We start from the raw sequence: 13,158 nt of genomic DNA on the forward strand, positions 1-13,158 counted from the left end.
GTAAGTTGGCTTTTTCAAGTCAAGATGTTGGTGATAATACGGGGCTAAATGTTTGATGGTGAGTGTCAGTGGTGATCAGTGTCAGTGACTAGGCCTTCAGTTCAGGCTGTAAATGTCAGCGCTCTAGTTATATGTTACGAGGAACGTAATGGCAGCGTTGGCATTTATTAGCTATTCTAGATTAATCACTGACATAGGTTGATAAAAGACATTTCATGTTTTATTTGAAGCATGTTGCAGACATATCATATATTATACATTGTAGTGGTTTTATAGTGAGGGAAAGAGCAATGGTGTAGAGCTGACAGTTTTTCTCTTCCAACAGTTAACTGAAACCTGGTTACATTGACACACATATTCACAGTCAGTGATGTATGTCAAACTTTCAGAAGTTAAAAAATTAAGAACAGCCATTGTGTCCTTTTAACAAAAATCAAACCACCTTGGGACTCACAACGTTTTATATCTATTCTGCTATATTGCCTGTAAATATGTCTCAGTACCTGCTAATGTTCTTGTACAGGCTAAAAAACATATAGTGTTAAAAACACAGACCTGCAGCAGGGTTGCTCTGCTTTAAGACAACTATATTTTTCTTATTTAAAAAATGTATAATTATAAAACAAAGGGATGTTTTATTCTCATGAAATTGGTTCCACCCATTGGGAATCACAACCTGGTTGATTCCACTGTCAGGGTCTAATGATGTTGATGATTAATCGAATGCATTAGGCCTTCAGTCCAGCTCCAGAAGTCCTATCTAATGTTCAGTTGACTGTATCTAGAAGAGAAAAAATCCTGAATGGACAATTTTCTGTTTGATGTATCATGAATTTGCCCTTGTGTTTCCAACCAAATGACATGAGTTCTATTATAATATAACTGCTTACTAATTACTGATTCATGTTAGAGGCTTGCATTCTTGCATTCATTAGGCATTCACTGAAAGCCTAGAAAACTAAGGGGACCCTCTAGTTGGTGTGTGGCATGTTTATGCTTTTTAACTGCTTGTTACTTGGTGAAATTACCCATCTGGAATGTAGTGTGTGCTTTAAGTGTATTTCTTCCATAGCACCTACATTTTCACCGTGGTGATTTCAAACTGACAAAGCTTTTAAAAACATTTTCTGTCTACTCTTTGTCGTTCGTGTAGATGTTTTATTTTCCTCCAGATTTTCATTCTTCTGAAATTTCATTCTTTGAAACTGATAAGCCTTTCCAGTCTGAAAGAAGAGAGAAAGAAAAGGAACGTAGGGCGGAAGGGGAAATGGTAATGAAGATGCTGTGGGTGTTGTGGCAGATGTGGAGAAGGTTGTCATGGCGATGTTTAGCCGTTTGGGCACGGTTGCGGTCGGCAGGGCTTTTGAAGGTCACACCTCATCCTCATTTTTGAGCGTTCAAATATAACAAAAATGCTCTTGAGGACCACGCTTGCTGCGGCCCACCTTTCTCTCTCGCCGCAGAACGGCTTTTTTAACCACTTTAATGGACCGCAGTGTCCAGAAATGCAGTGTGTGTAACATGGCCTTTTACCCACTCTGGTACGTTCAGCAGCTACATGTGCGCTCATGGTGTGTACATTATAGAGAAGCGCAAACAGATACACCCACGCATACACACACAGCCCACCCCCCCAACACACAGACACACAGGGTATTACTCATCATCCCCTCTGGCAGAGAGAGCTGATGTTCAGAGATTAAATAATGGAAATCCCTATTATAAAACAATTTCATGAAACCTTTTGTTTCTGTAATCCGCATCAAATCCTAATCTAATTAAATCTTAATTAATTACAATTGGATAAGAGCTTTGTCTGAGGGAAATAAGCCAAGAGGCTTCCAAAATGCCCTTCTTCCTTATCCACCTGCACTTCTGCCCCAGCCCGTCTACTAATCTTGCAGCTAGGCTCAGAAAAGGAGGAAAAGTCATGACTCTCGTTCTGCTGAACAGAATCAATAACAATGAAAGCTGCGTTTCAAAAGCTAGGCTGCAGTCTTGGTGGGTTTCTACACCATTACACCATCGGAAAGCTCTCCTAATGAGAAGGATTCTTCAAATACAGCCTACATTCTGCAGACAGGTTTCAAGGACGCTACAGGAATATCCCTCATTTTCTTGTGTTGCCCATGAAACCAGCTGCTACACATTATTTAAATAGGCCAGTAAAATGAATAGTAATATATACAGTGCACTGCTTCTTTAGTGGTGGATCTGTTTAAGTAGTTGTTGACTGAATGCAGCTTATTATTATTCATATCAGTAGAATTTTCTCTATTAAAAATTTCATGCACGTTCTGTTGACATGACCAAATGTTTACCCTCAGAGTGATACTAAATCATCTGAAAGATAAGGTCACACAGCAGTCAAAATGCATATTGTACATACATGCTGCGAATGAGCTAACGTTCCTGAGCATTAAAATGATGTCACAGGAAAAGAACATCTACTATGAAGCTTCAGCACGATTATGTAGACCTACACCAGCTACTCAAACTGCAGCCTGAGGCTGGCTTCATATGGTCAAACTTCCACTTCAACAAGTTGCATGTTGTGAGTTGCCCACAACATCATGTCAGTGCAACAGCCAAGTTGCACAACACAACTTTAGTTTCTCCACTAATTAGCCATTCATATTTTTACACTATCATTCTCACTATTAAGTCATCTGTAAGGTGTAATTTACAATATTTTTGGATATTTTTCCTATCTAGCGAGGGTTTGGTACTATATATTTGAGTTTTTATCTGTTCTCCATATGATAAATCTTTGAGACAAATATATGCATAGCCATTCCAGTCAGAGCCTACTCGATGTCTTCCTCATCCTGTCCCAGAAGACAAGTTCATCATGGACCGTGTCTCAGTTTCTTGATCTCTAATCATTTTCACCCCTCAGGTGCCAAGCTGTGTAAAATTTGAAGGCATCAAAAGATCAGAAAATGAATCTAGCTATGTAGATTGTGATGACAGAAGGCTAGAATGGAATGAATTGGAACAAGCAGTTGTTGGCTGTTAAACCAGGTGGCCGCAGATGGTTTAGCATTGAGAAACTGTTTGTTAGTTGTCAAGGCTTATGAAAATGACAAACTACTATCCTTGCATCAGTCAGGGTGTCTCATTTTAACCACCCAAAAAGTCATCTTCTGTTTCATTTTCTTCTCCATCAATCTAGTGAATCTGTGTTGAAATGATGTCGTTTGACATGATCATGTGATACGTTTTCAGCATTCTGATTAGCTGTTTCATGAAACTTCTTTCACAAAGTTGAGACACTTGCAACTGTTGTGGCTGCGTTTCAGATGACTTGCAGATGCTTTAAATAAGTGCAGTTTAGTTGTTTGAAAGTGCCGTGCAAAGGAAGCCTTAAGCTGCCAAACACTTTAAACTACCACAGGCGTGGGGTGGAGGTTAGGGAACCAGCCTCATGACCGGAAGGTCGCTGGTTTGATCCCCAGAGCTGACAACACATGAGTGAGGTGTCCTTGAGCAAGACACTTGCCCGGGTGCTGCAGATTGGGCTGCCCACTGCTCTGGGCAAGTGTGCTCACTGCCCCCTAGTGTGTGTGTGCTCACTAGAGTGTATGTGGTGTTTCGTTTACAGCATTTAGCAGACGCTCTTTTCCAGAGCGACTTACAAGAAGTGCTTTGTCTACCTAGAGAAAATATCTTCTCAGAATCAAAATGTCACTGTAAATACAGAGAGAAAACTTCACGGAGGGGCTAAATGCGGAGGTGAAATTTCCCCGTTGTGGGACTAATAAGGGTCTCTTAATCTTAATCATTATTCAAGAATGGCAGAGGAAAATCAGTAGGTTTTCACATAACGGAGATGCCACAGATGAGATGAAAAACTAAAACTGGATGCTAATGGAGACTTGCTGTGTCATCATGTTGATGTGCCAACATGTTAGTTTGTCAGAGAACAGTATTTTAACCGTGTAAAAGATGTGTGCTGAAGTCTCTGCCTTCTCAGAAATGTCCTTAACAGCACATTCTCAAAAGCTGAAGTTTGAAATTTGGCATTGAAACAATGAGAAAATCAAGCCTGTTGATACAGAATGTAAATAAAATGTCAGAGTAACTTCTACCTGAACTCTTTATGTAGCTAAACCTGTAATTGTGCAATTATATTTAAAAAGAATCGCAATAATTAGAATTTTAGCAAGTGAGAAGTCTCGACTTCTAAAGATGAATTTCTTTAATCAAAAGTGATACTCTACTGCAGGGACACTGAGCGCCAGCTTCAAACACAAGCAGGTCCAGCTAGTTTCATCAAGCTGGAGAAAGTCTTGAGTAATTTACTGTTTGTCTCTCTCAATCAGATCAGGGTTTCCTTCTTTTCTCTGCTTCACTCAATCAGGCCTGAGATAAGAACAGGGATTCGGCTGGAGAGTCAAACGCAATTACCTGGACTCTGCTACAATTACCGCTTGAGCCTCTTTTAAAACATTACGTGACAAAGACTTTACTAAAACGAACTTCAGGGAATCTTTCAGTTCAGAGGCTCTTCTCTCTCTTCCCCTGTTTTCTCCTGTTTTCCTGGTTCTGCTTCTCTTTTTCCCTCTTCTCCTGTCCTAATCTCTGTTCATCTTTTCTCTTCCTCTCTTTTCTACTTTACTGTGTTCTCCTCTTTTCCTCCTCCCTTTTCTCATGGTCTCTTACCCTTTTTCCTCCTTTTCCTCCTCTCCTCTCTCCCTTCCTTCCTTTCTTCCCTTTTTCTGTCCATGACTCATTCATTTAGTGGCTCAAACTGAGCATAAAACTCCTTAAGGCCAGAGAGTGAGAGAGAGAGAGAGAGAGAGAGAGAGAGAGAGAGAGAGAGGGAGGAGAGAGAGAGGTATCTGAAGGAACATGGTGGATTCATGCTAGAAGCTTTATCTGATATGCCAGTGGTACTGTGTCATGTTTTTGTTGTTGTTGTTTGCTTAATTGCTCCTAAAACTCCTAAAAGTCCTGGCTATATATATATATATATATATATATATATATATATATATAGAGAGAGAGAGAGAGAGAGAGAGAGGGAGAGAGAGGGAGAGAGGGAGAGAGAAGCTGATGTATAATGGAAAACACATTGTTCTTTCTCTAATATGGGTAGTATTAATCATAATATGCAATCATATTTATTGTGTATGTAACATTCATAGCATCAAGGTGGAGCTTGATTTTGATCTCTTTCTCGACGGTTTTGGTGGTCTAACATGTCTCGCATGGCTGTTAGGAGTCCCATTTTCTCTGTACCTTTGAATCATTTATTTGAACTCTTTTGGTGTTTGTTGTTTTTTCACCTATTTTCCATTGATTTCCCCCTTCCTTGTTGAGGCCATTTTGCCTGAAATTAAGTAAATAAATAAATAAATAAATGAATGAATGGTGGTCTCTGAATTTTTGCGCTGTACTGTAGTTCGTTTCTACCAACATAGCCCCATATAATTTCCCATGCTTCTGGTGATGCTGTACAGTATATTGGGGTATTAACAGCTGTGATAACTGGGCAAGTTTTAGACCGAGCCTAAACCTAATCAATACACTCTGCTTTGTGCTCAGAAACCTACACATGGCATCAAGCTCAAGGTCAAGCACATCAGATCATGCAAGAGGTTCTTTTAAAGCTTAACCACTGCAATCACTACAGCCATGTTACAGATAATCCCCTTTATCCTTCCAACAAAACATCTTTACAGTAATTCTATCTAGCTGTAACCTTTAGCTGCAGACTTTATAGAGTATGCACTACTGTGTGTGGTCGAAATCAATTTTACAGTCCGTTTGGGGGCATTTTTATGGAAAGCTGACCTTTGTATCTCAGTGCATAAGAGTGACGCATGGATGTCATGATTGTGACTCCAGGACAGTAAATGATATCACTCTGCATCTAGTAGCGGTCCAGTGACAGGTGCATGTGCTTCCTCATGACAGCTACTCATATGAAGCATTTGACCTATAAGAAAACTTGACATTCTTCCATCTATGGTTGGCAGGGGTCTGCTGTGGCTTCGAAGTGTCCTATTCTGGAGTGGTGAAAGAAGATAATGTACCCCCTCGTGATGGCTTTGCTTTCAGTTTTTGGAACTTTATAAGTCCTCTTTGTGGTTTTAGTTATGATTTTTTGTTTAAATGACTTATAATCATCTATACTTGATACAGACAATTTAAATAATCAAATAAATGTTACTCTTTTACTAAAGCTATTAAAACGACCTCTTGTATAAAAAAACTGTATTATTAATTCATTTCAAATTCTGCAAACATTAAAAAAACCCTAAAAACATTCCAATGAACCTCAGCATCGTTAAACTCTTGAAAGCTTAGATTTCAGAGGGGCACTGAGATCACATCACACATTGCTCTTCAAAGTCAGCTTGGTTAGACTTTCATATCGTCACTGTCACTCAACGACTTTGTTTCTCCATTTTTTTGCATAATTTGAAAAACCTGGGTACCTTTGCATTTTGATCAGTTTCGTGATGAATGACCAGTAGAAATGGCCTAAAAAACTTTTATTTCAAGTTTATTACACAAATGTGTTTCCTTCTCCTGTAAAGTAGCCATTTTGGAGGTATGAGGTTTTTGTCCTGACAGCGACAATACGTTAGGCTTTTTTTGCAATCTGACAAAAGAAAGAAGAAAATACCATATATATATATATATATATATATATATATATATATATATATATATATATGTGGATGTATATGGATTAGGTTTATATATATATATATATATATATATATATATATATATATATATATATATATATATATATATATATATATATATATATATATAGGTAGGTCAGAGAACACCCATCTAAGCAGTACTTAAAGCTTTTTATCTTTGAGAGAGAGAAGACAAAAGGCTTCACTCTTGCTTGCGATCAGACAACATTCAATTCCACTGTGAGCAGACAACTCAGCTGTATGGGTCTGAAAGGAGGTGTAGCTGCCAAGAAGCCTCACTGAGAAAAGGAACATTTGCAAATCAAGCAGAGGGAGCTGCTGGTGTTCTCAGAATAATGGACTAACTATCCCACAGTCCAGACCTCAGCATTATTGATTGTGTTTAAGATTACTTGAATCATGAGAATCAGAAAATGCAACCAACCTGTAAGACTGTACTGTATGTACTGTATGCACCAGTGTTTTTAACTCTTTTGATTAAATTTGGGATCATTGCTATACTCTCTCTCTCTCTCTCTCTCTCTCTCTCTACCGTATCATCTCTCTCTCTCTCTCTCTACCGTATCATCTCTCTCTCTCTCTCTCTCTCTCTCTCTCTCTCTACCGTATCATCTCTCTCTCTCTCTCTCTCTCTCTCTCTCTCTCTCTACCATATCATCTCTCTCTCTCTCTCTCTCTCTCTCTCTCTATATATATATATATATATATATATATATATATATATATATATAAAATAATGACGGTTAGTAATACCGTTTGAACTTTCATTGCCTGTGAAAAACTCACTAGGTGGAGTAATTCTCTCAGACGCAGCTCTGTGTGTGTGTGTGTGTGTGTGTGTGTGTGGAGGGGGAGAGAACATGGTGGAATGTAGTGACAGAGATGCGGAGATATTTCAGGCCTCTAAGAAGACCAAGACTAACGTTTGGTCCTATTTGGGGTTTTATAAGAACGCAGAAGGACAGTTAATTGAAGATGACCCCCCTGTCTGCAGAACATGCCGAAAGAACATAGCGGCGATAGGGGGCAACACATCCAACCTTACGAGTCATCTTCGCGACCACCACCTGCTACTTTTTAGAGAATGCAAGGAAAGTTAACTTTAACGTAGAAGTCAGTGGGGACTTCGAAATAGAAGAAATGTAATGGGTTGTGTTATTTAACTTACGCGTATGGTTCGTTAATAATATATAATGAAGCTTTTAGCGTCAAAAAAAAAAACAATCGGCGAATCAACTGTGAATCGAAACTAAAGCTTTTAACACATATTTCTGTGGAGCAGCGTCTCCAAACTGAGCTCTGGAACGAGATGCTGCATTCAATCTGCACAGCTCCCCTTTCTCGCCTCGCCTGCAGTGTTTACTTTCTGAGAAGCGAACAACACTGTCTCAAATCACCCAGTGCCCCCTACATAGTGCGCTACTTTTCAAGCAAACACGATCATCCTTGACAAGCAGTGGAGTTTTAAATAGGGAATTTGTAACCCATTGTTATTGTTGATTATAGATGACTTAGTCGAACATTTCATGCACTCTTTGGGAGAAGGATTTGCTATTTCATGATCCACAAAGTGCACTACATAGGGAAGATAGTGTGCTTTGAGACGCGACCGAGTAAACGCTGTGTGCTGCTTTTAGGAAAAACAGAGTTTCCTGGTGCACTGTATTGATCAGGGGTTCAACGCCACAACCCTGCAGTAGCAGTTAGGACAGAAATCCCCCGAGTGCAACACTGCCTCATCTTTCCAGGGTTGCCAGGAAGCTTTTGTGCATCCAGCATGCCATCAGACAGATTGTCCAGTCCGAGTGGGCATATAGTCTCTCCTCAGAGGTCATGATGTTTTTGCATTTCAATCTCAAGTGAGGAAAGATGCATACATGCAGGACACGTGTTAGGCCAGAAGAGAATGGACATACAGTCAGTGGTCTTCATTTGGTCCGGTATTGTGGTGAATTGTTCTTACATGCACTTTGTTGTGTTTAGAGTGGTTATGCTGCTTTGATATGCACATTTGATTTATTTAAGGTTTTGTTCATTTAAACCTCCAGTAAAGTTGTTGTACTATTACAGAGTTTTTTGTTTACAGAGTATTACAATTATTATTTTAAATAATACGAAAGTAATACTACAAATGTATTGACTATATTTTTTTAATGTTTATGCAAACGAAAAATCACATTGCCGCCGGTTCTATTTGTGTTCATTTAAAAGTTGGTGAAACGAGTTTCAGTTTGTGCATCAGCACCTATTTATTTATTTATTTTACTTTTCAACACATTTGAATAATATCGCAATAATACCGACAATCGTGATTTTGGTCATGATAATCATGATATGAGATTTTCATGTCATTTCATCTCATATATATATATATATATATATATATATATATATATATATATATATATATATATATATATACACTATATTTCCAAAAGTATTCACTCACCCATCCAAATCATTGAATTCAGGTGTTCCAATCACTTCCATGGCCATAGGTGTGTAAAACCAAGCCCCTAGGCCTGCAGACTGCTTCTACAGACATTAGTGAGAGAATGGGTCGCTCTCAGGAGCTCGGTGAATTCCAGCGTGGTACCGTGATCGGACGCCACCTGGGCAACAAGTCCAGTTGTGAAATTTCCTCGCTACTAAATATTCCACAGTCCACTGTCAGTGGTATTATAACAAAGTGAAAGTGATTGGGATTATATGTGTGTGAAGGCAGACGGGCGAATACTTCTGGCAATATAGCGTAGGTAGATATAGATATATGTATGTATATATGAGAGCATTGTGTGAAGTACCTGCATACACTTAAAATACTTTTTAAAAACTGAATTCATATGGTACTAAGCAATTTCATTACTTTTATTCTACTCAAAGAAATACAAACATAGATTACACGAACAAAAGCAAAATTTTACACCAGTTCAAACCTCAAAAATGCTTAAAATAAACTTTTGCCCTGTTCCACTTTTTACAGAGCAGTGTGGTATATTAGGTCTTTGTCCAAGGCATAAAGTCAAAGTACACTAGCAAATGGTAGGTGTTTAACTATTCAGTAGGGTAACAGAAATAGAAAAACACTTTCTTCATTTGCGTACGTCTGCTTTGCCAACGTCAGAATCTCACATGCTTTAGAGTCTACCACATCTACCATAAATAACCCACTCTGATGCCTTCTAAAATAGCAACAAAGCCCATACAGAAAAGCAGGGTTGTCTTTTTAATTATGTAGCTTTGTCTAATGATCATCAGCAGAAGGCTTCTTGCCCAAGTGAACGTTAGATAGAAAATGACAAGCTGCTGCTCTGACATTCAGAAGGGATGATTCCTATGAAACATGCTATGTACAGCTGATTAACCTTCATGCTATGTTTCTGTTTTCTTCTTGTTCTCCTCAGTACAAACAAGTGGAACAGTACATGTCCTTTCACAAACTTCCAGCGGACTTCCGGCAGAAGATTCACGATTACTATGAGCACAGATACCAGGGCAAGATGTTTGATGAGGAGAGTATTTTGGAGGAGCTAAATGAGCCACTGAGAGAGGTAAAATTCTACATTCATCATTCAGATAATTAGAAGGTCTAACTAGTAGAAATGAGCTTTTTAATGTAATGATTGCTTTCTAATGAAAGTTGTTTCTGCTGCTATAAATGTGTTCAACTGTAAGAAATGAACACCTGCTACCTTTTTGAATTTATAATACATGAACCAATAAAGATGACTCAAAAATAAAATCTTTTTACATTAACATACATTAAAGCCTGTACAGTTATCATTTCAGAGATAGGAGGTTTTGGTATAACAGCGAGGATATATTGGTTTATGGTAAATATACTATGGTAGCAATTATTTTTGTGCTGTTGACTGACTGAATATCCTACTTGTGTAATAAAGTTGAATTGGCCTCTGTATGACTTTACCTTAACATACTAATTTTGCTCAACAATGACTCTTCCTCTCAGGAAATTGTTAACTTCAACTGCCGCAAGCTGGTGGCCTCCATGCCGCTATTCGCCAATGCTGACCCCAATTTTGTCACGGCCATGTTGACAAAGCTCCGCTTTGAGGTCTTCCAGCCAGGGGATTATATCATTCGGGAAGGAACCATCGGCAAAAAGATGTACTTCATCCAGCATGGGGTTGTGAGCGTCCTTACCAAAGGCAGCATAGGCATGAAATTATCTGATGGCTCTTACTTTGGAGGTAAAGATTAAGAGAACTCAGAGTTTAGTTTTGTAGTAGTTACTGACTAAGTCTTAATTAAATCCTAAATCCAGCCAAATTAAAAAATATAACCATCACTGTTGTTAACATGCCATACTCATCACTCACAGTGGTAAAATAGTCTCTAAAGTAAATGTTTCTCGGTTAAAGGCAAGGCACACTGTGTTCTAATGAGATTTCTTGAAGGTAGGAGGAACTTTTGAAAAACTACAACTATTTTTGGGACAGATACTTTATTCCCACAGAAGAATGCTAGCTAATGCTACTGCTAGGAAACCGATTATCATGTTTCTGTTAGCCTCTACATCAGTGCCTTGTTTTAACACCATGGGGGGAATTTCAAATGGGTGTAGGAGGTATGTGTGTAATGCATGCTGGGTATTGTAGTAAGTGAACACTAATGGAAAAAAAATGAACACAAAATAGTGAATTCTGTCGAACTGATGAAGCCGAAGGATGCAGTGCTGACCAGCAGAATAATATATAATATGACAAATAATATAGTAATTGCTAGTTTGGGGGCCTTTGAATACCCCTTAATAATAAATCTGCAATTGAATTTAATTTGGTTTAATTTGCAAACTAGCCAGTGATCTGGCTGACAGCATGACTGAGATAAAAATACTCCCACTGTTAGAAAGTTCTTAATTATATATTTAGTTCCTGTAGTACTGACTAGGACACCATCATGTTCTCGTTATTTCATATTTTCGGGCTCAATGAAAATAATAGTAGAGCTTTGGTGAGCTTCAAATGACAATAACTGTTTTGACTGTCACGTCTTGCTTTTGTTCCCACCTCCACTTTTTCTGAACCGCACGCAGTACACCAATAATGAGACAGAGAGAAAAACAATGCTGACATTTCCACATGACTCCTTAGTGTCTCCCTCCAGCGAGCTTTGTTCCACTTTAAGGGGCCATTCATCCATACACATTTGGTGGGGTCTGCGCTGTTGATCCAGAAAACCGCTTTTCCAGAGTGTTTAGGGCACAGCCCAAGAAGGAGCAGGAGTTCATTCCGGCTGTGAATGGGCCAGCAGCCAGGGATGCCAAAGCAAGGCCACAGAGCACACAAGGGCGATTAATAACACCTAATTAGTCCAGCCGGATGGCGATGACAGTGCAATTTGTAATGTCAGCCGTGGAGATTCCCCTATTCAGTAAACCATCAGAGCATTAGGTAGCCAACCTTTACAGTGCATCTCTGAGTAGGACTTAATTAGGATGCCAGCCTAATTTTCCATGGCTCTTCTTTAATTACAATGTCTTGCCTGCACTTCAAACAAAACAATCTGATGGCTTCACTTTCTCTGGGAACACCTTTAAAGCTTTTTCACAGTAGCCAGAAATGCTGTTTATTCCTGTTTCGGAGAACATTCATCCATGAAACTCTCCATTTTTCTCAGTAACACTGAAGGAACATATTTTGATGGTAATCTGTATGATTTACAAAGCCAGAAATGAATGGGATTTTCATCTTCTTAGGTGAGCAAGCAAGTCACCTTCTATAAAATTGTTTTTATTGTTTTAATTTCTATTTCGTCTCAGCACAACCATGTTTGTGGAAAGAAGTGCACTGTTTTCACAGCATGAGAATCGCTCCAATTCCACCCCTCATTGTTCACTAGCAGCCCAACACGGTCACGTTTCACTCACAGAGAGCCGACAGTGTCTGAGAACAGAAAAAGTCTTTTAATTCATTATATTTATGAAATGAATGGCCATAGGGGGTCTGCAGAAAGATGAAATAAAATGGAAAAACACATTTATGTGAAACATGAATTTAAAACATGCATATTTCAGAATAGCCTTACACTTCATACAGAGATAAATGTGAAACAAGCTTGAGTCAGAAAGCTTCACACACGGTAGTTTCCTTCTATAGGCAACAAGCATCATTAATCTCCTCTGAACTGTAAATATCACATCTGATGGACAGACACACACACACACACACACACATACACAGACACATGCATGGCCTCATGCAGATGTTCAAGGTCATATGTTAATATTCCCCTCTGGCAGCCCTTCTTATTACTTTCCATAGAATGAAGGGCTTTGTAGCAATGTAAAGCACTTGATCTGGCTCTCTGGTTCTAAGCCGGCATAACACGCAAGGTGTTCAGCTTTAAGTGAATTTGATGGCACATGACCCTCAACTTAACGTTATATGTAAACAATCATAGGATTTTCTGTCCTATGTAGTTATAGTATTATGCAAAAATTAGAGACCCTTCA

At 38.8% G+C, this 13,158-nt stretch overlaps 1 protein-coding gene across 1 annotated transcript in view; it reads left to right on the forward strand.

Moving 5' to 3' along the window:
- The window catches only part of hcn2b (hyperpolarization activated cyclic nucleotide-gated potassium channel 2b), a 66,666-nt gene that overhangs the window by 39,457 nt on the left and 14,051 nt on the right, over positions 1-13,158 (forward strand). The window contains exons 5-6 of the mRNA XM_017701393.2: positions 10,088-10,234; positions 10,654-10,894. Coding sequence (XP_017556882.1) covers positions 10,088-10,234; positions 10,654-10,894 — 388 coding nt within the window. The remainder of the gene's footprint in view (positions 1-10,087; positions 10,235-10,653; positions 10,895-13,158) is intronic.

Source organism: Pygocentrus nattereri, chromosome 15 (assembly GCF_015220715.1).
Source record: "Pygocentrus nattereri isolate fPygNat1 chromosome 15, fPygNat1.pri, whole genome shotgun sequence".
Taxonomy (NCBI): domain Eukaryota; kingdom Metazoa; phylum Chordata; class Actinopteri; order Characiformes; family Serrasalmidae; genus Pygocentrus; species Pygocentrus nattereri.